Source organism: Nyctereutes procyonoides, unplaced genomic scaffold (genome assembly GCF_905146905.1).
Source record: "Nyctereutes procyonoides isolate TBG_1078 unplaced genomic scaffold, NYPRO_anot_genome, whole genome shotgun sequence".
In the NCBI taxonomy this organism is placed as follows: Eukaryota; Metazoa; Chordata; class Mammalia; order Carnivora; family Canidae; genus Nyctereutes; species Nyctereutes procyonoides.
The window spans coordinates 17,266,821-17,291,239 of record NW_026575042.1 but is presented as its reverse complement, the minus strand read 5'-3'; the positions used below and the strand labels follow the sequence as shown (position 1 = coordinate 17,291,239).

The 24,419-nt window shown below is 37.8% G+C and overlaps 1 protein-coding gene and 1 non-coding gene across 2 annotated transcripts in view; one reads left to right on the top strand and one right to left on the bottom strand.

The window, feature by feature from the left end:
* The window catches only part of NEK10 (NIMA related kinase 10), a 221,021-nt gene that overhangs the window by 74,671 nt on the left and 121,931 nt on the right, over positions 1 to 24,419 (bottom strand). The window contains exons 24-25 of the mRNA XM_055321516.1: positions 11,770 to 11,899; positions 11,158 to 11,228 (exon numbers count right to left, since the gene is read on the bottom strand). Of these exons, the coding sequence (XP_055177491.1) occupies positions 11,158 to 11,228; positions 11,770 to 11,899 (201 nt within the window). The remainder of the gene's footprint in view (positions 1 to 11,157; positions 11,229 to 11,769; positions 11,900 to 24,419) is intronic.
* On the top strand, positions 16,726 to 16,832 carry LOC129507438 (U6 spliceosomal RNA). Its single transcript, XR_008664006.1, has one exon. It is a non-coding gene; the product is annotated as a U6 spliceosomal RNA (small nuclear RNA).

Sequence of the window (24,419 nt, the reverse complement as noted above, 5' to 3'; positions counted from 1 at the left end):
TAGGTACTCAGTAGATGAATGAGTGAATGAATGAATGAATGAACAAATGAATGAACTTAGAGCTAACATCTAAGAATTTACCAGTCCCAAATATATATCCCAAATATTTGGCCACAAACTTTTAAACTTCCAGGAACATCACTTACCAGAAGTTCCAATTCAGCCTCGATTCTCTAAAATACATCTCTGCTTAGATATTTCAGAGAAATTCTTAAGAGTGAACAAATGCTTCAATGATTCTCTAATCAAATAGACATAAAATCGTTTTCTAGAAAAAAAGGTTTCTAGGTTGTTCTTTGTTCTACTCATCCCACCCACTTTGTCCCCAATCTGCTCTGAGACCAGACAGAATTAGAGGGATCTGATTATATTCATTTTGTGTTTTAAGAAACAGTTGAGCATTACAGTGGTGTGAGTTGTTCCCTTTGCCTCTCTCCTTCAATTTATAACTAGTAGGACATCCGTAACCCAATAGGGTTTCCTCTGCACAGCAAAACACGATGCTCGGGAGATCTATACGTCTCTATGTGGTGAGAGATCTATACATCATACAGATCTATACATCCATACATCTGAGTGTGGATTAGACGGAGGGTCATGGAAGTGATGGAAGCAAGGGTTCAGTGTCAGAACTGAAGGAGACTGAAATTCTAAAAAAAAGAACCAAACAGACATTCTGGGGTTCAAGAACTCAATAAATTAAAGACTGCACCACAAAGCACTAGAAGTACAGCAAATAAGACAGAAGAGAGAATAAGTGATCTGGAAGACAGGAATCTGGAAATGTTTCAGATAGAGGAGAAAAGAGCTTCTATATTTAAAAATATTTTTTTAAAAATGGAACATCTGGGTGGCTCAGCGATTAAGCATCTACCTGGAGTCTCAGTATCGGGTCCCACATCGGGTTCCCTGTATGGAGCCTGCTTCTCCTTCTGCCTGTGTCTCTGCCTCTGTGTGTGTGTGTGTGTCTCATGAATAAATAAATAAAATCTAAAAAAAAATTTTTTTGAAGTGAAGAAACCCTATAAAAGCTATTAGATTCCATTAGAAGAGCCAATGAGAATAATGAGTATACCACAAGGACAAGAGAAGAGGAAGGTGGCAGAGAGATTATTTAAAGAAATAATAGCTGAGAACTTCCCAAAACTGGGGAAAGGACTAGACAAACAAGTCCATGAAGATAATAGATCACCTTACCATATCAATGTGAAAAAACTTCAAGACACATTAGAGTGAAGCTGTCAAAAGAAAGAATCTTAAGGGCAGCCAGGGAAAAAGAAACTAATCTACAAAGTAACTCCTGTTAGACTATCAGCAGATTCCTCAGCAGAAAATCTACAGGCCAGAAGAGAGAGGAATTATGTATTCAAAGTGTTGAAATAAAAATCATCAGCCAAGAAAACTCTGTCCTTCAGCAATGTTATCCTTCAGGCAAAAAGGAGAAATAAAGGCTTTCCCAAACAAAAGCTAGTTCACCACCAGTAGGCCTACCTTACAAGAAATGTTGAAAGGAGATCTTCTACCTTAAACAAAAGATAAAAGTACACAAAAATTCAAGTAAAGTGATAAATAGAATCATAAAATTCTAACTCTATTTTAGAATAAGGTTTTAAACAACTATAACATAAAGGCTAAAGGCGAAAAGCATTTTAAAAAAACTAGAGTGATTACAATTTGGTAATAAACACACAGCATTAAAAAGGGATAATCTGTGACAAAAATATAAAAAGACGGAGAGGAAAATGACAGACCCTGTATAGACAAATGAAGGTAAGTTGTTATCAGCATAAAATGGACTATTTATTTATGAGACACTTTATAGAAACCTCATGGTAACCACAAAAAAAAAAATCTAGAGCAAAGATACAAAATTGTAAAAAAGGGGAAAGTGAGCAGATTATCATGGAAAACCACCAACCTAAAAAGGTAAATAGAAACACAAAGAAAGGGGATCCCTGGGTGGCTCAGCAGTTAAGCACCTGCCTTCGGCCCAGGGTGTGATCCTGGAGTCCCAGGATCCAGTCCCACATCGGCCTCCCTGCATGGAGCCTACTTTTCTCTCTGCCTGTGTCTCTGCCTCTCTCTCTCATGAATAAATAAATAAAATCTTAAAAAAAAAAAAAAAAAGAAACACAAAGAAAAAGAAACAATAGAGACATAAAACAACCAGAAAATAAGACAAAATGGTAGTAGTAAGTCTTCACCACTCTAAATGTAAATGGATGAACTCAATCAGAAGGCATGAACTGGCTAGATATTTTTTTTTTTTTAAAAAAGACCTTATTTGCCATCAGGAGACTCACCTCACCTCCAAAGACAAACACACAGATTCAAAGTGAAAGAGTAGAAGAGAATACTTTGAGCAAACAGTAACCAAAAGAAAGCAGATATAACTATACTTATATCAGACAAAGTGGATTTTAAGCCAAAAATGTAATGAGACAAAGAAGGTCATTATATAATGATAAAGGGGTCAATACACTAAGAAGATATAACAATAATAAATATGTATTCTCCCAACCTCTCGGCATTGAAATATATTAAGCAAATATTAACAGATCTTAAAAGAGAAATAAATAGTCAATACAATATTAGTAGAGGACTTCAATACCCCATTATCAGCAATGGATAGATCATCCAGACAAAAAAATCAATAAGGAAACATTGAAATTAAACCATACTTTAAAACAACTGAACTGAGACATATAGAACATTCTACCTAATAGCAGCACAATACACATTTTTCTCAAGCACACATGGAACATTTTCCAGAACAGATCATATGAGAGGGCACAAAACTAATTTCAACAAATTTAAAAAGACCTGACATACCAACTATCTTCTCTACAATAACATAAAATTAGAAATCAACAGGAGAAATGTGAGTAGATTTTACAATACCTGGAAACTCAATAACACACCAGTAAATAACCTACGAGTCAAAGAAGAAATCAATAGGGAAATAAAAAATTATCCAAAACAAATGAAAATGAAAATGCAACATATCAAATTTTGTGGGATGCCCAAAAGCCCCTAAGAAGCAAGCCCCCCCCCCCAAAAAAGAAGCAAGTCTATAGCACTAACTAAATGCATATATTAAGAAATTAGAAAGATCTCAAATAAAAAATCTAACTTTGTACCTCAGGGTACTAGAAAGAGAGAAACAAATTAAACCCAAAATTAGCAGAAGGAAGGAAATAGTAACAATCAGAGTGTAAATTAAGTAGAGTCCAGGAAAACAATAGAAAAAAAAATCAACGAAACTAAAAGCTGCTGCTTCAATAAAACAAACAAAATGGGCAAATCTTTGTTAGGCCAAGAAAAAAAAAGAGAGAGAAGGCTCAAATAAATTTAGAAATGAAAAAAGAGACATCACAGCTGATACTACAGACATATAGATAAGAAATGGATACATTTCTAGAAACACACAACTTACCAAAACTGAATCAGGAAAATAGAAAATCTGAACACACCAATAATGACTCAAGAGACTGAGTCAGTAAAACTCTCAACACAGGAAACTCCAAGGCCAGACAGCTTCACTGGTGAATTCTACCAAACATTTAAGGAAGAATTAATGGCAGTCCTCTTGAGACTCTTCCAAAATATTGAGAAGGGAACACTTCTCAAACTCATTTTACAAAACCAGCATTGCCTTGGGTCTATACAACAAAAACTATAAGACTTTGCTGAAAGAAACGGAAGAAGACGCAAATGGAAAGACATCTTGTATTCAAGTTTCAGAGGAATAAATACTGTGAAAATGGCCATACCACCCAAGCCATCTACAGATTCAATGCAATTCCCATAAAAATACCAAAGGCATTCTTCACAGAAATAGAAGAAACAGTCCTAAATGTATGTGGAACCACGAAAGGCCCTAAATAGCCAAAGCAATCCTGAGAAAAAAAGAATAAAGCTGGAGGGATCATACTTCCTGATTTTAAATTATACCACAAAACCATACTAATAAAAACTATGGTACTGGCACAAAAATAGATCCATAGACCAATGAAAGAATATAGAGAGCTTAAAACTAAACCCAAAAACAAAAAAACAAAACAAAACAAAACAAAACAAAAAACTAAATCCCAGCATACACAGTCAATGAATATTTGACAACGGAGCCAAGAACACCCACTGGGGAAAGACAGTCTCTTCAACATATGATGCTGGGAAAATTGAAGAAATATATGCAGAATAGAGAAACTGACCCCTCTCTCATATCACCCACAAAAATAATTCAAAATCATCAGAGACTTAAACATAATATCTGATAGCATAAAACTCTTAGAAGAAAGGAAAGGAAGAAGCTCCTTGATATTGGCCTTCACAATGATTTTTTTAATGTGATGTCAAAAGCACAAACAACAAAAGCAAGAAACAACAAATGGGACTACATCAAATGCAAAAGTTTCTGCACAGCTCTTTGCTACTCAGTTCACAAAATGAAGCAGCAGGTTAGAGAGCAGAGAAAAATTTTACAAATCACAGATCAGACAGGGATTAATATCTAAAGTATATAAAGAACTAAACACAACACTCAAATAATCTGATTAAAAATGGGCTGAACTAAATAGATTTTTTTAAAGATTTTATTTATTTATTCATGAGAGACACACAGAGAGAAAGAGGCAGAGACACAGGCAGAGGGAGAAGCAGGCTCCGTGCAGGGAGCCCAATGTGGGACTCGATCCTGGGTCTCCAGGATCACGCCCTGGGCTGAAGGCGGCACTAAACTGCTGAGCCACCCGAGGTTCCCCCTAAATAGATATTTTTCCAAAGAGGACGTCAAAATGGCCAATAGGGACATAAAAGATGCTCAACATCACTTATCATCAAGAAAATGCAAACAAGGGCACCTGGGTTGCTATTGGTGAAGTAGCTGGCTCTTGGTTTTGGCTCAGGTCATGATCTCAGGGTCGTGAGATCAAGCCCTGTGTTGGGCTCTGCACTCTGCGTGGAGCCTGCTTCAGATTCTCCCTCCCTGTCCCTCTAGTGCACTCTTTTGCTCTCTCTCTCTCTCTCTCTAAAGTAAATAAGATTTAAAAAAAAAAGAAGATACAAATAAAAACCACAATGAACTATCACCTTGCACCTGTTAGGATAGCTATCATCAAAAGGAAACGACATAACAAGTATTATTCATAAGGATTTGGTGAAAAAGGAACACTTACACATTGTTGGTGAGAATGCAAATTGGTCCAACCACTATAAGAAACAATATGGAGATTCCTTTAAAAAATTAAAAAATAGGGGCAGCCCAGGTGGCTCAGTGGTTTATTGCCACCTTCAGCCCAGGGCATGATCCTGGAGACCTGGGATCCAGTCCCACATGGGGCTACCTGCATGGAGCCTGGTTCTCCCTCTGCCTGTGTCTCTGCCTCTCTCTCTCTCTCTCTCATGAATAAATAAATAAAATCTTTTAAAAAAATTAAAAAATAGATCTACCATAAGCCCAGCAATTCTACTTCTGGGAATATACTCCAAAGCAAACAGAATTTCAATGAGATTACCTGTACTTCCATGTTATCACAGCATTATTCACAATAGTCAAGATACAGAAACCCAAATGCCCATCATCATATGAATGAATAAAAAAGAAGTGGTACATATATATAATGGGATACTATCCAGCCATGAGAAAGGAAGATATACTCCCACTTTTGATAACATAGATGGAACTTGAGCACATTATGCTAGGTAACATAAGTCAGAGAAAGACAAGTATTGTATGATACCACTTATATGGAATCTAGAAAAATCAAACCTATAAAAAAATAGAAAATAATGGTAATTACCAGGACATGAGGAATGCGGAGGATAAGAATGATGGTGTCTAAGGGTACAAACTTGTAATAAGTCATAAATAAGCCATAGAGATCTGCACTGAATAATGAATATATGTCAATGATATTATAATATAATTATGTGATAAATAATTGCTTCAATGGCAATCATTTTAAAATATATATGTATATCAAAGTGATACACTGTATACCATAAATTCATAAAATGTAACATGTCAAATTTACTTTGGGGAAAATTTTTTAAAAAGAGAAAACCAAAGAGTTGAAGGTAGGGTGAAAAATGTAAAGATCCTTAGAACTAGCTGAAAGCATTAACCGTGCTAGTCATCATGACCGCCTCTGAAACAAAGCACCAGACAGCTTCTGCAACCAGGCTCAGATAGAGAAATGTAAGGCAATTAGAAGATTTTGTGCATAAAAGGAAATGTTCTTTTTTAAAAAGTAAACAGACAATAATCTCTGAACAGTGTACAGGAAGGTAAAAATAGTAACTCTGGTACTGGGCAGAGCAACAAAATGGATTTATTTTCTGCTCCAAACTCTTCAGAGTTGCTAAGTTACTCTCCCAGTGTAAAAGTCTGCTAGGAAAGAAAAGTTCCAGTGATAAAATGTGCTTGTACACTACATGAACAAACAGGAAAAAAAGAAAGATACTGCACATGAGACACAATTGCAAGAGCTCTACCCCCAAGACAGGATGTAGAAGGAGAAAATGAGAAGATGGAAAAAGCAAGAACATGTAATTGGAAACACCAAGTGTGAAATTAAGAATGAGTCTAGTGAATTTGTGCATCAACAGTTGTCTTGTTTTTCAAAGGCTCTATCAGGTTATTCACGATCAGTTCTGAGCCTGATGATTTGCTGAGTCATAAATTATCATTAAGATCACTTTTGCCTTTATGTATTCCTCACATCGATTTTCTGAAAAAAACAAAAAAAACAAAAAAACAAAACAAAACAGGAAACTAAGAAAATAGAAAATTGAATTTGCTTCCTTATTCTTTGGAACTTCATTTTTAAAGATTAAAAATCCAAAGCAAATTAAATATGTAATTGCATAAAATTCATGACTGAATTTGGTTTCGTGTCAAATTTTCTAAAGGTAAAACTCTGGGATGTGAACCCAGATAATGAATCCTGAATAACTTTAAGTGAAAGCCACATCTGCTACAGAATGCACAGTCATCTTAATGTATAATCATTATAAAATGAAAATTAAATTATCAGTTCTTACTTATTATGGCATCTTAGTATTTTGAATTAAAAGTATCCTTACAGGGGCGCCTAGATGGCTCAATCCATTAAGCATCTGTCTTTGGCTCAGGTCATGATCTCAGGGTTCTGGGATGGAGCCCCACATCTGGCTCCCTGCTCAACAGGGAAACCTGTTTGCCTCTCCCCCTCCGCCCCTCCGCAACCCCATTCATGATTGCTCTTTTGGGCTCTCTCAAATAAATAAAATCTTTTTAAAAAGTACCCTTACAAATAATCCAGAGTCCCCTAATAGTGATCATTCATCCTCTTAAACATTCTGGTGACAGGAAACTCACTACCCACACAGTAGCCTGCCTCACTGTGGATATCTCTTAATTCTGACACGCACTTCTTTTTTTTTTAAGATTAATTTATTTATTTATGATAGACAGAGAGAGAGAGAGAGAGAGAGAGAGAGAGAGGCAGAGACACAAGAGGAGGGAGAAGCAGGCTCCATGCAGGGAGCCCAACGCAGGACTCGATCCCGGGACTCCAGGATCACACCCTGGGCCAAAGGCAGGTGCTAAACCACTGAGCCACCCAGGGATCCCCCTGACACACACTTCTAATGGCAAACTGACCTGGGCCTTCTCAGAACTCCACTCCATGGTCTTGGCTCCACTTTCTGAAGTTCCATAGAATAAACCCAGTTGTTTTCATAGTTTCAGTATCATTTCATTTTCATGCTTGTACTCCCAAACTTGTTGACTCAACTTCCCAGCCACTATGAAAACAACACCACTTCCCTCCATCAACACCATGACCACTCCAGTCAGTCACCATCATGTCCTAGTAGAGAGCTGGATCTGGTTCCCCCCTCCCCCCACTCCCTGCTATTTATTCCCCACAGGGCAGCCAGCATGATCTTTGCTACAGAAGAAATTTTCACTATATCTCACCTATAAATAACCTTAAGTTTTCTCCTCAGTGCTGGAGACAAAGATTCAAAACCCTCAATGTGGCCTATCAAACCTAGTCAATCTGGCCCCTCTTAGCTTCCCCAGGCCTTTGGCTATTCTCTTCCTGACTTAACACACTACATCTCCAATTTCTTTCCATTCCTCTATGAAATAGAAATCCATTCTGTATACTATTTGAGAATTAGTGATTGTTCAGGTCTCAGATAACATGTTCTTTCTTCATAGAAACTTCTAAAAGTGCCTAGAGTAGACCAAATCCTTCTGGAATCTCTCATTGCTCCCTTTACCATTCTGCATAAAATTTATCATAATTTGTTTTATATACTTAATTCTTTTTTAATAAATATATTTTTTATTAGTGTTCAATTTTCCAACATATAGAATAACACCCAGTGCTCATCCCATCAAGTGTCCCCCTCGGTGCCCGTCACCCAGTCACCCCCACCCCCTGCCCACCTCCCCTTCCACCACCCCTAGTTTGTTTCCAGAGTTAGGAGTCTCTCATGTTCTGTCTCCCTTTCTAATATTTCCCACTCATTTTTTCTCCTTTCCCCTTTATTCCCTTTCACTATTTTTTAAATTCCCCAAATGAATGAGACCATATAATGTTTGTCCTCTGATTGACTTATTTCACTTAGCATAATACCCTCCAGTTCCATCCACATCGAACCAAATGGGTATTTGTCATTTCTAATGGCTGAGTAATATTCCATTGTATACATAGACACATCTTCTTTATCCATTCATCTTTCGATGGACACCGAGGCTCCAGTTCCATCCACATCGAACCAAATGGGTATTTGTCATTTCTAATGGCTGAGTAATATTCCATTGTATACATAGACACATCTTCTTTATCCATTCATCTTTCGATGGACACCGAGGCTCCTTCCACAGTTTGGCTATTGTGGACATTGCTGCTATAAACATCGGGGTGCAGGTGTCCCGGGGTTTCATTGCATCTGTATATACTTAATTCTAAAAATAGTAGTGCTATTATTAATAACAATATCGAATTTTATTGAGGGTTCACCAGTGCTAGGTACTGTGCTAAAAGCACTGCAAGCATCATCTTATTTAATCTTCAGAACAAGCCCATGAGTAGTTACTATTGCTAGTTGTATATCACAGATGAGAAAAGGGCATGGGTGGAAGAGTAAGGATTAAAATCCAGCTTATTCTAGAACCTATTGATGTTCTAACGTTTCCATATAGTGTTGGTACCTGACTCCTCCACTAATTGTTAGCCCCAAGACACATGGATACCAATATCCAAGGAGCCTGTCAGAAGCAAATTATGGTCCTGTTTGCCCAGTGTCACAAAATGAGAATAATGTGTCTGTACATTTCCTCTGTACCACCTCTCCCCTGCTTTTTGTGGCACTCAAATACCTACGAAAAGGAGAAATTAAATGAGTAAATCTGATATTTTTGTCTTGACATCTCTGGAGACTTCTTGAATTTTTAAGGCACTTTCTAGAAAACAAATAGCAGAGAACAGGATCAAATTGTAGAGATGAGCAATTTAAATACATTTGTCTGGATTCATTAGCAACAGGGCACAACCTAATATATGCAGAATTCAGATTACTCAGAAAAGGGCTTCAGCTCATTTCCTATAATATTAACAATGATAATTGCCCATATTGCTTAAGATTTGCCATTCACCAAGCTCTATGCTAAGTGATTTTCATAGTTACTTTGTATAATTATCATACCAGCCTGATGAGGTTAGTATATTACAGTCCCCTTCTTACTGAATGAGGGAACAGAGATACAGAAAGAATGGTTAAATGTTTGTTCAGAGTCTACAATTAGTGAAACTCAGCCCCGGCTGGGCCTGGGCCCTTTAGAACTGTAGGACAGCATTGTGCTCAACAAGGAAAGATTCAAGATATAACCCTACTAACTGTGAGGAGAAATTAATGCAAAATGGTGGGATGGGAGGAGAAACTGAAGGGAATACATCTCTTGCGTTTCATCAGAGGTAATGCTAAGTGCCAGGATAGATACAAAGCCAAGTTTAAAGGGAATCGGGCACAAGAATGGATAAATATTCTATCTGGGGTGATTCTGGGATTTCTGTAATAATAATGAGGATTTGATTCAGCTCAATGGGGCAGGGAAGTAATCTTGAGCCAACTTAGGAGCATACATTGGTATAGAAATAACAATGAGTCAGAAAACAAGTCATTTATTCACACAACCAATATTTGTTAAGAGCCAATTTTGTCCCAGACACTGTTCTGGCCACTGAAGAGCTATGAAACAGACCAGAAAAACTCCTGCTCTTGTAAATTTTTCCTTCTGGTGGGGACGACACAGGCAATAAATAAACAAATATGCGCGCGCACACACACACACACACACACACACACACATACAAACATGTCTAACATGTCAGCACATGGGTGCTGCAAGCTTTATAAAGCCAGAAAAGGAGGCAGAATGTGGATCGGTTGTGGGGGCATCAGGAGCAGGCTCCCCAGTGATGGGAAATAACAGCAGAGACACAAGGGAAGTGGGGGGAGGGGGCTGTGCCATGCACGTATCAAAGAAAAGACAAGTCCAGAAAAGGAAAAGCAAGGACAAAGGTCTGTCATGTCCTGGTAGAGAGCTGGGACAATCCCTGTGAGGTCAGAACTTTGCAAATGCACAGGAAATGATTTTCCTTAAACTACTACTATATTAGTGGCTGGAGCACTTCTTTCTGACTTCCTTTGAAAAATTATTATACCACATAACATTACCAATTTAAAAATAAAAATGAAAAAGTACTTGCAATTTAACATGGCCTTTCTCAGTTTCCCATGTCCTTGACTAGACTTTTCCCACATCCATGCATATATTTACAGTTTTTATCAGAGTTACAAACAGCTTTACATCCTATTTGCTTTACTTAGCTTCATATCATATTTGTTTTACAGGTTGTTACAAAGCCTTCTGAATAATCATTCTAATGGCTGCATAATATTTCAAGTACATATACTACTTTCTCTTGGACACTTCAGTGGCTTCCAGATGGTCATCATTACTGATGATGCACAAATATTTTTCTAGGTTTGGATTATTTGGGAGCCCTTCCTCTTCATGAATATTTACATGGTAAATATGTAGAGATGTGAGATATTTCTTGATCATCCCCATAGGTTTGAAATTGTGAGAATAATTACCTGCTGATGGTATCTGTCACTTTCTCAGAGTAGATGCCTTCTGGCACTGGTTCATATACTGCCTCCACTATCTGCAAAATAGACAGATTAGTGTGATGGACATAAGGAGGCCATTAATACGTACAATACTTGGCCATAATATGAGAGCTACTCAATAAGCATTATAGCCACGCACAAATTTTAATCAGAAACAAAAACATCCCAACAAATAAAAAATTAACATCAATTAAACAATTCTTGAGCACAGATTGTATGCTTCAAGCTGAGTTAAAGTTAGCCTCAGATTCATAATAAATGATGCGTAGGATAATTTAATGTGCCGATTGTAGGCAGTCCAAACCACAATTAAAAATAAAAGACCAAAAGTAATTTGATATATTTATTTGTATAATTTTCTATGATAAATGAAGACAATTATAGGGGGAAATGTGCCATAGCACATGACGTATATTTAGAAGAAAGGGGGAAAAAATGAACTAGATCATGTGGCCCATAAAACAATGTGCCTGCTTTTAATTGGTAATTTTATAAAAATCACAAATGTTCTTTTTAGGAAGAAAAAGAATGGCATTTTTAGCAACACAGGACCCTTTGTCTCCCAACACTGCTTACTTTTGTAGCCAGGGAGAGCATGTTGGTGCTGTAGAAGGGAGGATTCAGAGTTGCCATCTGATAAAGAATGCAGCCTGCTGCCCAGACATCCGCTTTCTCCCCGTACGGTTCACTCTTCAGTACCTCAGGGCTGAATTAAAATAAGGATGTTAATAGATACTGAAAAAGGGAGAATAAATCAGCACAGAAAAAGAGTCCAATTTTCAAGCAATAGTTGGAGATATGAGAAAAAAAGAATTGAAACTCTTTATCACTAATTCAGATAAACATATTAAAAAGTATCTTTGAATTCTCCCAGACTCAGAAGCACAAACAATTCCATTTTAAGCACTAAGCATCAATGAGCCATATAAATATTGCCTATTAAGTATCCAAGAAAGTTTTTATTTCCAGAGACAATCACCTGTCTACGGTAGATGGAACTGTTGGCCTCAGTTCTCTACTGTTCTGGAGATTTTGCAGAACTCATTCTTACAATGGTCTCTTGGGGGGGCAGTATTTGTTACCCACCCCTGACTTGATTTTGTTTTGTGTTGCTTTGGCCAATGTGAAATGGAAATAACAGTGAATCAGACCAGAGCATTTGTCTTAACAAATACTGAGTGCTTTCATTTGTCCTTCTAGGAGATGCTGTCCATTACCAAAAAAAGAACACATCGCAGTGGCTGCTGTCCCGCCAGCCTAGGTCCAGCATAAGATACATGGAGCAGCTCTAACCCAAACATTGCATAAACCTACAGCCTGAAGGAGAACTTGCCCAGAAAACACAGACCTGTGAGTCTGACAATAAATGCTTATTGTTGAACTCCACTGAAAGTTTTGTGATTTATTATGCAGCATTATTATGGGAAACTGACTGATAAAGCCCCCTCCCTTTGCCACTCAACTCTAGGCTATAAAGTAGGAAAAAGATCATATTTAAATATGTTGCAGAAAATGACGATATCCATCATGTTCATATCTTCTGAAATTGCACTTCAAATCTGGACATAGATGCTGTCAGTCTTTAAAAAAGTTAAGCTGTGAGAGTTTATGAGTTTGACATTTTTTTAATGTGGAGGGAAGCGCACTTCCCCTGGATATTTTGGAGTAATAGAAGTCCCTCTATCATATTTGCAGAATGAAACTCCTCAAAGAGTTGAAAGTACTTAATACCCACACATCCTAAATTATGTAGTTAGCAACACAGTACTATGATATGCATTTAAGACTATGCTCATCCCTCTACATAAAAAAAGTAGAGATTAAGAGTTAACTTTGATGGTGGATTAGGGTATAAAGAAACTCATAAATTGATACTAGAACAATATAAATCAATGTTGACTATTAAGAATAATCAAGGAGTTCTATTTTGTGAGATTATGAAGAATTTAATTCCTCGTTTTGGGTTTACATTATGTGCTTGCAGAGGAAAGTATGATTTCTAGGTCTCTCAGCATTTTCATATTTGGTATTTTTGAGTTCAATAATATGGAAATGAATGAACTCTGCTGGTTCTAACTGCATAGAACTTCTCCTGTTGTTACCTGGTCAACTGTTCACATTTAAAAAATGCCTTAACAAGATGTAATACCCTCAACAGAAAAAAAAAAAATGTCCTTTGTTCCCCATGGGCAAGTTTCTCAAGTATAATCTATGGAGAACTCAGAGGATTTGTTTCATATTTCCAAAAGCTCATGAAGAAGATGCTATGAATGTTCTACCCATTTCCCCTCAGACCATTCTTCCATTTCCTGTTCCTGGTATACTTTCACTCTCAACAGCCAGTATCTATATGTCTTTGGAAGAGAGCTTTAACTTCTTCTCAGAAAATAATTACTCAACCTAAGGCAAAACACCTGTAAGGCAAGAGTTTACTCAGTTGATTGTTGTTCTCATCATTTCATCCCCTCCTTCTTCTCACTGGAGACCAAAAACTCCTCTTATTCCCATAGGCATTACCCTTTGCACTGTGGCTTTGCAGCTCACATCAAGGGATGGAGTCTATTTCTCTACCCCTTGAATCTGGACTTGATCTGACTTGCTCTGGCCAAGAGGATGCCAGCAAAAGTGACACAAAGAGATATTTAGAAAGCATAGTCTTTGGGGCTTTCTCTTCCTTCCTGCTCTTGAAAATTCTATGAACACAACCAGATGACTGAACCCAGGTCTGCCTGCTGGATGATGACAAAATCTGGCCCAATTACCTCCAGCGCTATTACGTAGAGATAGTCAACCATCAGATCTGTGAGTGAAGCCTTTGGAAACCAGGTGACCACAATGCATACTGAGCCCAGCCAGTATTCTGATCAGTAATCCTCACTGGGACCGGCTCAATTTGCCAACACATAGTGTATTGATTTAAAAAAAAAAAAAGGTTTATTGAATTAAGCCACTAAGTTTTGAGGCAGTTTGTCAAAGTTATTCTCAAAGCTGTACATGAACTCCTAAAAAAAGCCCAAGAATTGCTTCTCTGAAAAAGAGTAAGAAAGGCAAATTAAAGATAAACAACAGAGTTGCCAGTTATTACTTTGCTTCTGAGATAAACTTCAAATATCCTCTAAGGTAAGAATTTCATAATTACAACCAAAAGCAATTACAAACAGAGCACAGGACACTTGTGATTTCTAGAAGCCACAACAAAATGTTCTGCCCATAATTCATATGAAGTCCCAATCCTACTACTTCAGACTGTGACCATATTTTAAAGTAAGTTCTGAATGAGATGACTAAGTTAAGATGATGCCCCTAGGATAGACCCTAACCCAACTGGTGTCCTTATAAGAAGAGGAAGAGACATCACGAACATGCATGGACAGAAGAACAACTCTGTGAAGCAGCAACAAAAGGGTGGAATGAATCCTGGCATCTGTAAGCCAAAGGAGACAGGCCTCAAAGGAAACTAAAGTGGCCAACGCTTTGATCTTGGACTTCCAGACTTCAGAACTGTGAGAAAATAAATTTAAGCCACCCAAAAATGAGGTATTTTGGTTATGGCAGGCTTAGAAAACTGAGAAAACTAATGCATAGTCTATGAGAAATCCTATTCATGCTTTTTTCACCTTCAAAAGGGAAATATGGCTAAAGTCACTAATTCAATCACAATTTACAAATATTGTATAAGTTTTTTTGGTGGTTATTATTTAGAAAACCATTGCAAAATAATTTGTTGTCCTTTCCAATTTCTCCACTTAAAGTGAGCCCAACCACATTTAGAAAAATACAGAGATTTATAGCTAGCAATGACAGGAGTTAAATGCATACACATACAATTTAAAATGAATTTCTTTTCCAAACAAAAACATTATTCTGTATTTTAAAAATGGCTATCCCGGGATCCCTGGGTGGCGCAGCGGTTTGGCGCCTGCCTTTGGCCCAGGGCGCGATCCTGGAGACCCGGGATCGAATCCCACGTCAGGCTCCCGGTGCATGGAGCCTGCTTCTCCCTCTGCCTGTGTCTCTGCCTCTCTCTCTCTCTCTCTGTATGACTATCGTAAATAAATAAAAAAAAAAAAATTTAAAAATGGCTATCCCTATGTGATCCAGTCATCTAAAATCTTTTAGTGATAAAACAAAACTTAAGTGATACTAAACAACAATAGGGTCTCTTCTGGCAAAGATTTAAATATTTATAATTAAGTGTGCAAAAATTACAGCCATTGTCAATTATACATCAATAAAAAAGTATTTTTATTATTGCTAATATAATATATAACATGGTGACTATAGTTAATATTAATGTATTATATACTTGAAATTTGCTTAAAGTAGATCACAAGCATTCTCATCACAAACAGTAAGAGGTAATTATATGAGGTGATGGATATGTTAATTAGCTTGATTGTGGTAATTATTTCACAATATGTAAGTACCCTGAAACATCACATTGTACACCTTAAATATATACAATTTTTAATTGTTATTAGTACCTCAACATAGCTGGAAAAAAACTTTAAGCAAAGCCAGGGGTAGTAAAGAGTTAGGTGGATGGCAAGGAACAATGTGTATTTTATTATAAATATTTTACATTTTTTTAATTTTATTTTATGATAGTCACAGAGAAAGAGAGAGAGGCAGAGACACGGGCAGAGGGAGAAGCAGGCTCCATGCACCGGGAGCCCGATGTGGGATTCGATCCCGGGTCTCCAGGATCGCGCCCTGGGCCAAAGGCAGGCGCCAAACCGCTGCGCCACCCAGGGATCCCTATTATAAATATTTTAATAAACATAACCCATAATCGGCAGCTTTTGGGATGCGGCTGGATGCTAACCATGACCTCTGTTTTAAAAAGTCATAAATTCTCAAATAGTGAAAATAAGGTAGAAGAAAGATGAGGTTGGAAGAATGCTTAATCTAATTTTAAAAAGATAAAGTTTTTGTTTAGATTTTAAAATTGTGCCACTAGCCCTTCCCTGATATATAAACAATTAAGTTTCTAATTTCCAAGGATTCTTATTTACTAAGTGAGGTAAACAAGAAAAACAGTGGACCTCAATGTCTTTCAAAACATTTTAAAATATGAATATTTTGATAACTCTTAAGTATTTCAATAATATGATGATTTATATAAGTTTGGAGGGGGGACTTTTTTCCTTTAAACAGACCAAAGTAGGGCAGCCCTGGTGGCTCAGCAGTTTAGCACCGCCTTCAGCCCAGGGCGTGATCCTGGAGACCCGGGATCGAGTCCCACGTCGGGCTCCCTGCATGGAGCCTGCTTCTCCCTCTGCCTGTGTCTCTGCCTCTCTCTGTCTCTCATGAATAAATAGATAAGAAATCTTTAAAAAATAAAAAAAAGAAAGAAAGAAAGAAAAAAAGAAAGAAAGAAAGAAAGAAAGAAAGAAAGAAAGAAAGAAAGAGAAAGAAACAGACCAAAGTAAATGAAATTAGATGACAGGTATTAAAAGGTTTTGTGTGGACGGTAAGTATATTCTTCTTTCCTGCACTAGTTGTATCACGTTTGTTAAAAGTTTGATTATTGGACTCACTTTGTCAGCACATGTACTAAAATTAGAATGATACAGTGAAGATTAGCCTGACATGTACACAAAGATGACATGTGAATTTGTGAAGCGTTCCATATTTTGGAAACAGTAAGATGGCAGGCAAAAGGTACTATACATTAGGATTATCCTCTAGTCAATAAAGTTGTTTCCTATGGGGTAAAGAGTAACAATTCTGATACTGCTATTTATGCATCCTGGAATTAGCAGATGGCAAAAACCAGACTTCTCACTGTTGGAGAGGGATTCTATAGATAAGCAAGGAAAGAAGTAGGTTAAGTATACTGTATCACAGGGTATTGAAATAGAGTTGGGTCTAGACAACACTCATGTTTAGCTTATAATTGATACCTATGGTTGCATATAGAAATCGTTATAGATACATGTAGGTACACAGGTTAGTATACGCATATATCTAGCTGAAAGGCCTAGAAATAACAACATCCCATTAGCAATGAGCACTCTTAACACCAGATCTTGGTTGGTTAGTTCATTCCTTCTTTCTTTCTATTTTTTCCTTCCTTCCTTCCTTCCTTCCTTCCTTCCTCCTTCCTTTTTCTTTCTTCCTTCCTTTCTTCTTTCTTTCTTTCTTTCTTCTTTCTTTCTTCTTTCCTTTCTTTCTTTTCTTTCTTTCTTTCTTTCTTTCTTTCTTTCTTTCTTTCTTTCTTTTTCTTTATTTTCTTTCTTGAGAGAGAAAGAGCACATAGGTGTTGAGAGGGAAAGGCAGAGGGAGGGAGAGAGAGAATCTTAAGCAGGCTCCATGCTAGTGCAGAGCCAGGCAACACATGGCTTGTTCTCATGATTCTGAAATCATGACTTGAGCCAAAATCAAGAGTTATATGCTTAGCCAGTTGAGCCACCCAGGTGCCCCCAGATCTTGGTTTTTAATGCTATTCTGCCAACAAAAGGAATCAGGACTCCTTGGAGAAATGCCTGATTCTAGGACTGGAGGCAGGATATATCTAAATGGAGCATCTTGTAGTGCCATGTAGTACCAGAAAGTTAAGTGTTCAAAAGGAAAAAAAAAATGATGAGGTTATGTCAAAGGGACACAGAAGACAACCTAAAGAGCTCCCAATGACCAAATGTGGAACAATTTGAGTGGCAAGATAAATAAAATAGTGTATTAGTCAGCTTCAGGTGCCATAACAAAAGAACACAGATGGAATTTGTAAGTAAGAATAAACAGGAATTTGTTTTGCACAATTCAGAAAGCTGAGAAATCTAAGATCAAGGTCCTAGCCAATTTTGTCCCTCATCAGGGCCCTCTTCCTGGCCTGCAGTTGGCCACCTTCCTGCTGCCTCACATGACTATGAGGTAGAGGGAGGATTGCACTGGAAGGTGATTGATCTTATAAGAGCACCAATCCCATCATGAGCACCCCATCTTTCTGATCTCATTTAAACCTGATTACTTCACAAAGGCCCACCTCCAAACACCATCACAGGACCTTCAGAGAACAAGCAGTCTTCACCTAAAGCCAGGAGTTAATGTTTCAGAGAAGAAACTAAGAGGAGACTGCTAATCTCAGAAGGCATTCCAGGGGATTGAAATAGAAGAGCATGGCAGAGGGGAAGGAATGGTGGTCCATGACAGCTAGTGAAGAGACCCAGGGCATGGTCAGGGATAACAACACTCCCATACTCTCTGAAAGCAGTGGGCTGACTGGATCCTTAACCCTAGTTTCTCCTGCTCTAGGCCACATTCTCCACAACCACTAAAGTGACCTTCCCCTAACAGAAAGCTGATCCCATCACCAGTTCCAGGGAACAGTTCATGTTCTGCCATTGCCCTGTGAGTCTCATCCTTTAAAAACAACAACAAATCATGTAAAATCCTTCCTTGATCCCAAGTCCTTCTTTAGATACCATCTTTTTCTTCATTCACAAGCAAAGTCTTTTCAAAGAATAATTCCTGTTGGCCCTCTCCACTTCCTCACCCACCATCCATCATTCAACCCAACTCTAGTCCAGCATCTATTCCTATCTTGCCATTGGCAGGGCTCCACCTTAGAGCATTGGTGGATTACTAATTGCCTCACTTATTTTAGGTGACTTCCCCGCAATTTTTGACACTGTTTACTGAAACTTACTGTTGAGACATTATTTCATTTATTCAATAGTTACAAAGTACCTCCAAAGTACCAGGCACTGTTCTACTTGCTTAGAATATATCAACAAAGGCCCTTTCCCTTGTGGAGCTTATCTTCCAGTAATAAACAGGGTTCAGGGAAGATATAAACCACAGCACAACACAACTATTAAAAAGTAAATTACATAGTATTTTAATAAGTGATAAATGCCATAGGAAATAGAAAACTTCAGTTAGAATAAAGGAAGTCAGGAATGGATGGGGGGAGGCAGTTGAAATATTAGAAGGGGTAGTCCCTTCCATCCTCTCATTTCCTACATAATGGTGCTTTTTTCCTTCATCCACATGTTAAATGATGTTTTTCTTCTCACTCTTCACTCTCTCCTTGGACAATTATTTTCATACCCAAGGCTTCCTTTAAAACTATATGTGGACAACTCCCAGATGTAATCACCATCCACATGCCCCTCAGGCACACACATAAGGTACCTCATCCTGTGATGGCTCTGTCACAAACCAGTGATTCTTAGGGTAATGTGCTGGACTGAACGATTTGTCTATTTTACCAATCAGAGCTGAGAATCCATCTAATGTCAAAAACTGTCACACTTTCTTGAAGTTCTTTGGGGGGGGACAGAGGCAGAGAATCTTTTTTTATTATTTAAATTCAATTAATTAACATATAGTATATTAGTTTCAGAGGTAGAGTTCAGTGATTCAACAATCTTATATAATATCTAATGCTCATTACATCATATGCCCTCCTTAATGTCCACCACCCAGTTATTCCATCCTTCTACCCTCTTCCCCTCTAGCACCCTCAGTTTTAAGAGTCTCTTATGGTTTGTCTCCATTTCTGATTCCATCTTTATTTTTCCCTCCTTTCCCCTTTGATTTTGTTTCTTAAATTCCACATGAGTGAGATCATAAAATTGTCTTTCTCTGATTGACTTATTTCGCTTAGCATAATACCCTCTAGGTCTATCCACATTGTTGCAAATGGCAAGATTTCATTTTTGATGGGTGAGTAGTATTCCATTATATATGTCTTCTTTATCCATTCATCTGGTGATGGTCATCTGGGCTCTTTCCACAGTTTGGATATTGTGGACATGGCTGCTATAAACATTAGGGTGCAGGTGTCCCTTTGGATCACTACATTTGTATCTTTGGGGTAAATCCCGAATAGTACAATTGCTGGGTTGTAGGATAGCTCTATTTTCAACTTTTTGAGGAACCTCCATACTGTTTTCCAAAGAGGCTGTACCAGCTTGCATTCCTGACAGCAGTGTAAAAGGGTTCCCTCTTGGGAGAGAAGACAATCTAAATCAGGCTCCACCCCATCTGGGCCTAATCTCACAACCCTGAGATCATGACCTGAGCTGAAATCAAGAGTTGACCACTTAATCAACTGAACCATCCTCATGTCTCTCTTGAATTTCAAGGGCTATTTCTGAGGTATAGCAAAGGGGCCAAGGCACAGCAAAAGGGCCAAGACAAAGGTCAGAGTTTCTGCACCAGGGAGATAGTCAGTTCCAGGGAGTCCTCTTAAACTCTGGAGCCTGTTTTCTTCCAAATTTCTGATGGGACCTGTGACTATTTTTGCACCAATATTATCTTCTGAGGAAAACATGTCTTTATTTTTCTACTTCCACCTCTTCTTCCAATTGCACTTCAAAAATCCTTTGGTTTTTGGGCAGTCCGGGTGGCTCAGCGGTTTAGCGCCGCCTTCAGCCCAGGGCGTGATCCTGGAGACCCGGGATTGAGTTCCACTTCGGCCTCCCTGCATGGAGCCATGGAGCCTGCATCTCCCTCTGCCTCTCTCTCTCTCTCTCTCTCTCTCTCTCTCTCTGTGTGTGTCTCATAAATAAATAAAACATTTTTAAAAATCCTTTGGTTTTTAAAGATGTGTGTGTGTGTGTGGTGTGTGTGTGTGTGCGCGCGCGCACACGTGCACATGGGAACTTTTTCTTGATCTGAGAGACTCAGGGCTGGCTATTCTACATCCCACTGAACCTTTCTGATCTCAAGATCCAATGTTTCCACAGCATCTACCACTTCAGATTTATCCCCAATTTCTGATGTGTTCACCATTATCACACCAGTGACCCACAGATAACCTTCCAAATGCTAATACCTGCCACAAAAGATAAACTTATAATATGTGACAGCTGTGAGTTCATAAGAACAAGCTTATATACGGCACTAATGAGCAGAAAGAAATACTAGAGCTGAGGCAGATTCATTTGTTGAAGGGCATGTGAAATTGGAGCAGAAATTAGACTTTTTAGAGAAATTGAAAAGCTATTATTGAGAAAGTATCTCATTGGCAATATACTGATGTCGCATCTCAGAAATGGCTTTGGGAGATCATAAAAGACAATTTTGCCTAACAAATGTTAGAAATTACTAATAAAAGAATCTTGAGGAATTTAGGACACAGTTAAGGCTAAATTTTTAGAGATAAGTTTCTTTTATTGAAATAACTCACCCAATAATATTTGCTTCACTGGATAAGGATAAAAAGGGACTTTTTTGCATCCCACCACAATGTATTAATGCTGAGTCTATTTAAAAAGTACATTTAGTTCTCAGATTCTGGCTATCAAACTTTCATCTCCCTAGATTGCCTTAAAGAAAAAGGAGAAAGAGAACTAATTTATCACTGCTAAGTAAAAATAAACAAAAATATAAATCTTAAAAGAATATAAACTATCTGGGAACAAAAGATCTACTATTTGCTCACTCAAGGAGGCAAAAGCCCCTATGAATTCATGAGGATAAAAACGTGACCTGAAGTGACATAATTAAATGTAGAGGCCAATAATTATAGTTTGTTGAGACTGAAAAAGCAAATTATGCTCTATTTTAGAATGTTTCAATATAGAACGTTTAGCAGTAATAGGATGGATAAATTGCATGCATGCACACTTGTGCATGTTGGCACATGTTTATGATTCCTGGAGGTGGGTAAAATGTTTTGGAGAAATAGCTCAAAAAATAATCTCTACGGTGGGATGGCCATGGAAACAGGGAGAAAAGGAATTCTACAGGACTGACTGGATGTGAGAAAGAGAATAAGGGAAGGGAAGATCCCTCATTTCCAGTCTGGCTTGGATGATGGGGTGGGTATCAGCATCATGAACATAGATACAGGGGGAGCAGGTGTGGGAGAAGAAACTAGATCAATTTGGAATATATTAATTCATGCCTAGGAGATCCAAAGTTGAGGATAGTCAATGGGTAATATCATTATGGATGGTTTTTTTTTTTAGGTTTTATTTATTTATTTATTTATTCATTCATTCATTCATTCATTCATTCATTCATGAGAGAGGCAGAAACACAGGCAGAGGGGGAAGTAGGCTCCCTGGGGGAAGCCCGATGCAGGACTTGATCCCAGGACCCCAAGATCACAACCTGAGACAATGGCAGATGCTCAACCACTGAGCCACCCAGATGCCCCTCATTCTGCATGTTAACAGTCTCTTAAAGTCTTATCCTTAGAGGTTCTGAACTCTGGTACCATAGAAATGTTCTCAGCTCATAGAAGTCTGCTCCCATTAAGTAGATAGTTAAACAGATTTGATATTTCAACAGTTCCAATACTGCTCTAAATGCAAACTTCTTACAGAGAGAAAAGAGAACTGGATGATACATTCGAGAACCGTGGAATATACTCTGGCTGAAGAAAACTGGCAGCACCTTAATCACAAATTTTAGGGCCTGCCTGCCCCCGAAGTTACAACTAGGATTGGCAGCTTTAGCCAATAAAAATCCACGATGCTCAGTTAAATTTGAATTGCTAAAATAATGCAGCAGTTGGGACATATTTATACTAAAAACTACAGTATGTAGGGCACAAACTGAAAAACTCCTTGTTGTTTATCTGAAATTCAAATTTTATTTGGCACCCTGTATTTTATCCGGTAACCCTAGTAGCAATGTTATTTGTGTACTCTACATTGTTAGCATTCAAGTCATCATTCTTATAGAAAGGCATACAAAAAGCTATTTACATATTAAGTATGGCTTTCTTCACTTACTTTATAAAAATAATAAAAGCAGTGTATTTATATGGGGCATTTGGGACATTTCTCAAAAAGGATCACATTTCTCTCATGTTGCATGAAGACATGTATTAATGTGTCTTAACACCAATGAGATCGATGACTAGAAAGTTCTTTTAAATATAAGCAGCACCTTAAAGTGGGAAACACATATTAATATATAGAATGTTAAATCCAGGCTCAATGAACATATCTTATTTGTAAGGGATTTAGTTAAAAAATAAATACACTGGACTATGATTCATCATGATAGTCTCATTAGTTTCAAGGTTCATGTAGGCCATGACTGCTTTCTAGATGCCAAACTTTCCCATTCGGTCATCTGCCTCCTGGGGATTGGGTTCAGGGAGATATATGATTCAGACCTCTGAATAACATTTTATAAACTAGAGTAGCAAGACACTCATTGTAAGAGTTATCAATAGACTTTATAAGAACAAATGGTAGATGACTCTTAAGACTAAAACCGACTTGTCATTTCACTGATTAATTCAATACTTTTTAAACCAAGGAAGTATTTATATGCAATATATTTAAAACTCATAAATAAATAGATTGATGCTATTTTATGCAAAATAGGACCTATGAATACCAGTGTGGTTGTCCATCGGCCTTTAACTGATGTGTTGTTTTAACTGGAAAATAAAAAGTCACGTTAGACCCAATTTTCCTCCCCCCTCTAGGATCAGTGGACATTGCCCAGGTAGCACAACTGATTTCAGATCATTTTATAAGACCCTGCAATTTGCTGCAGTGTAGAATCTGTTCATGAGATAATTATGTGCAAGTATCCTGAAAAAATTCTATGTGCCCAAGAGTGCAAAGTGCTATCATCATCATTTACTATATAGGGAAATCTGGCACCTTTCATGAGTATTTTGATAATAAGCAGGTTAGGAAAAAAATAAACATCATAGCAGCCATGGTAGTGAAGATGGGATTGTCATATTTCTGAATCCTGAAGACAGATGTCTGACTAGACAACCAAATGAGTATTTTACCTTTGTCCTATTCAAGTCAAATTCAAATAGGTCAAGGACTTTTACCACTTTCAGTGAAAAAAGCAGGTAGTGCTGACCATACTGTCAGGCTGTCTTTTCCACCAGGTCCAATTTAAGAAAAGCATGTGTGATCTTGAAACACTAATGGTGGCCTATTTCATCTTGTTGCACCTATTCCAACCCTCCTCCCTCTTTCCTCCTAGTTCATGGCAACACTTATTATCTAGCATGTTCACTCTCCTTACTACCAAGCAATACCAGCCTTTAACATACAGATCAAGTTCTACCTATTGCATGAAAACTTCTCTTACCAAACCAGCAAACATAGATGGCTGACACCAAACTGAAAAAGCTCTACAGCTCATACTCTTCCCTAATCACACTTTTATCACTCAATAAATATGTATTGAACACCTACTACAGCCAGGTACTGCTGTAGATGTTGGAACATAACTGAATGAAACACACCAAAAAATCCCTGGCCTCACAGCATTTACTTTATGCTAAG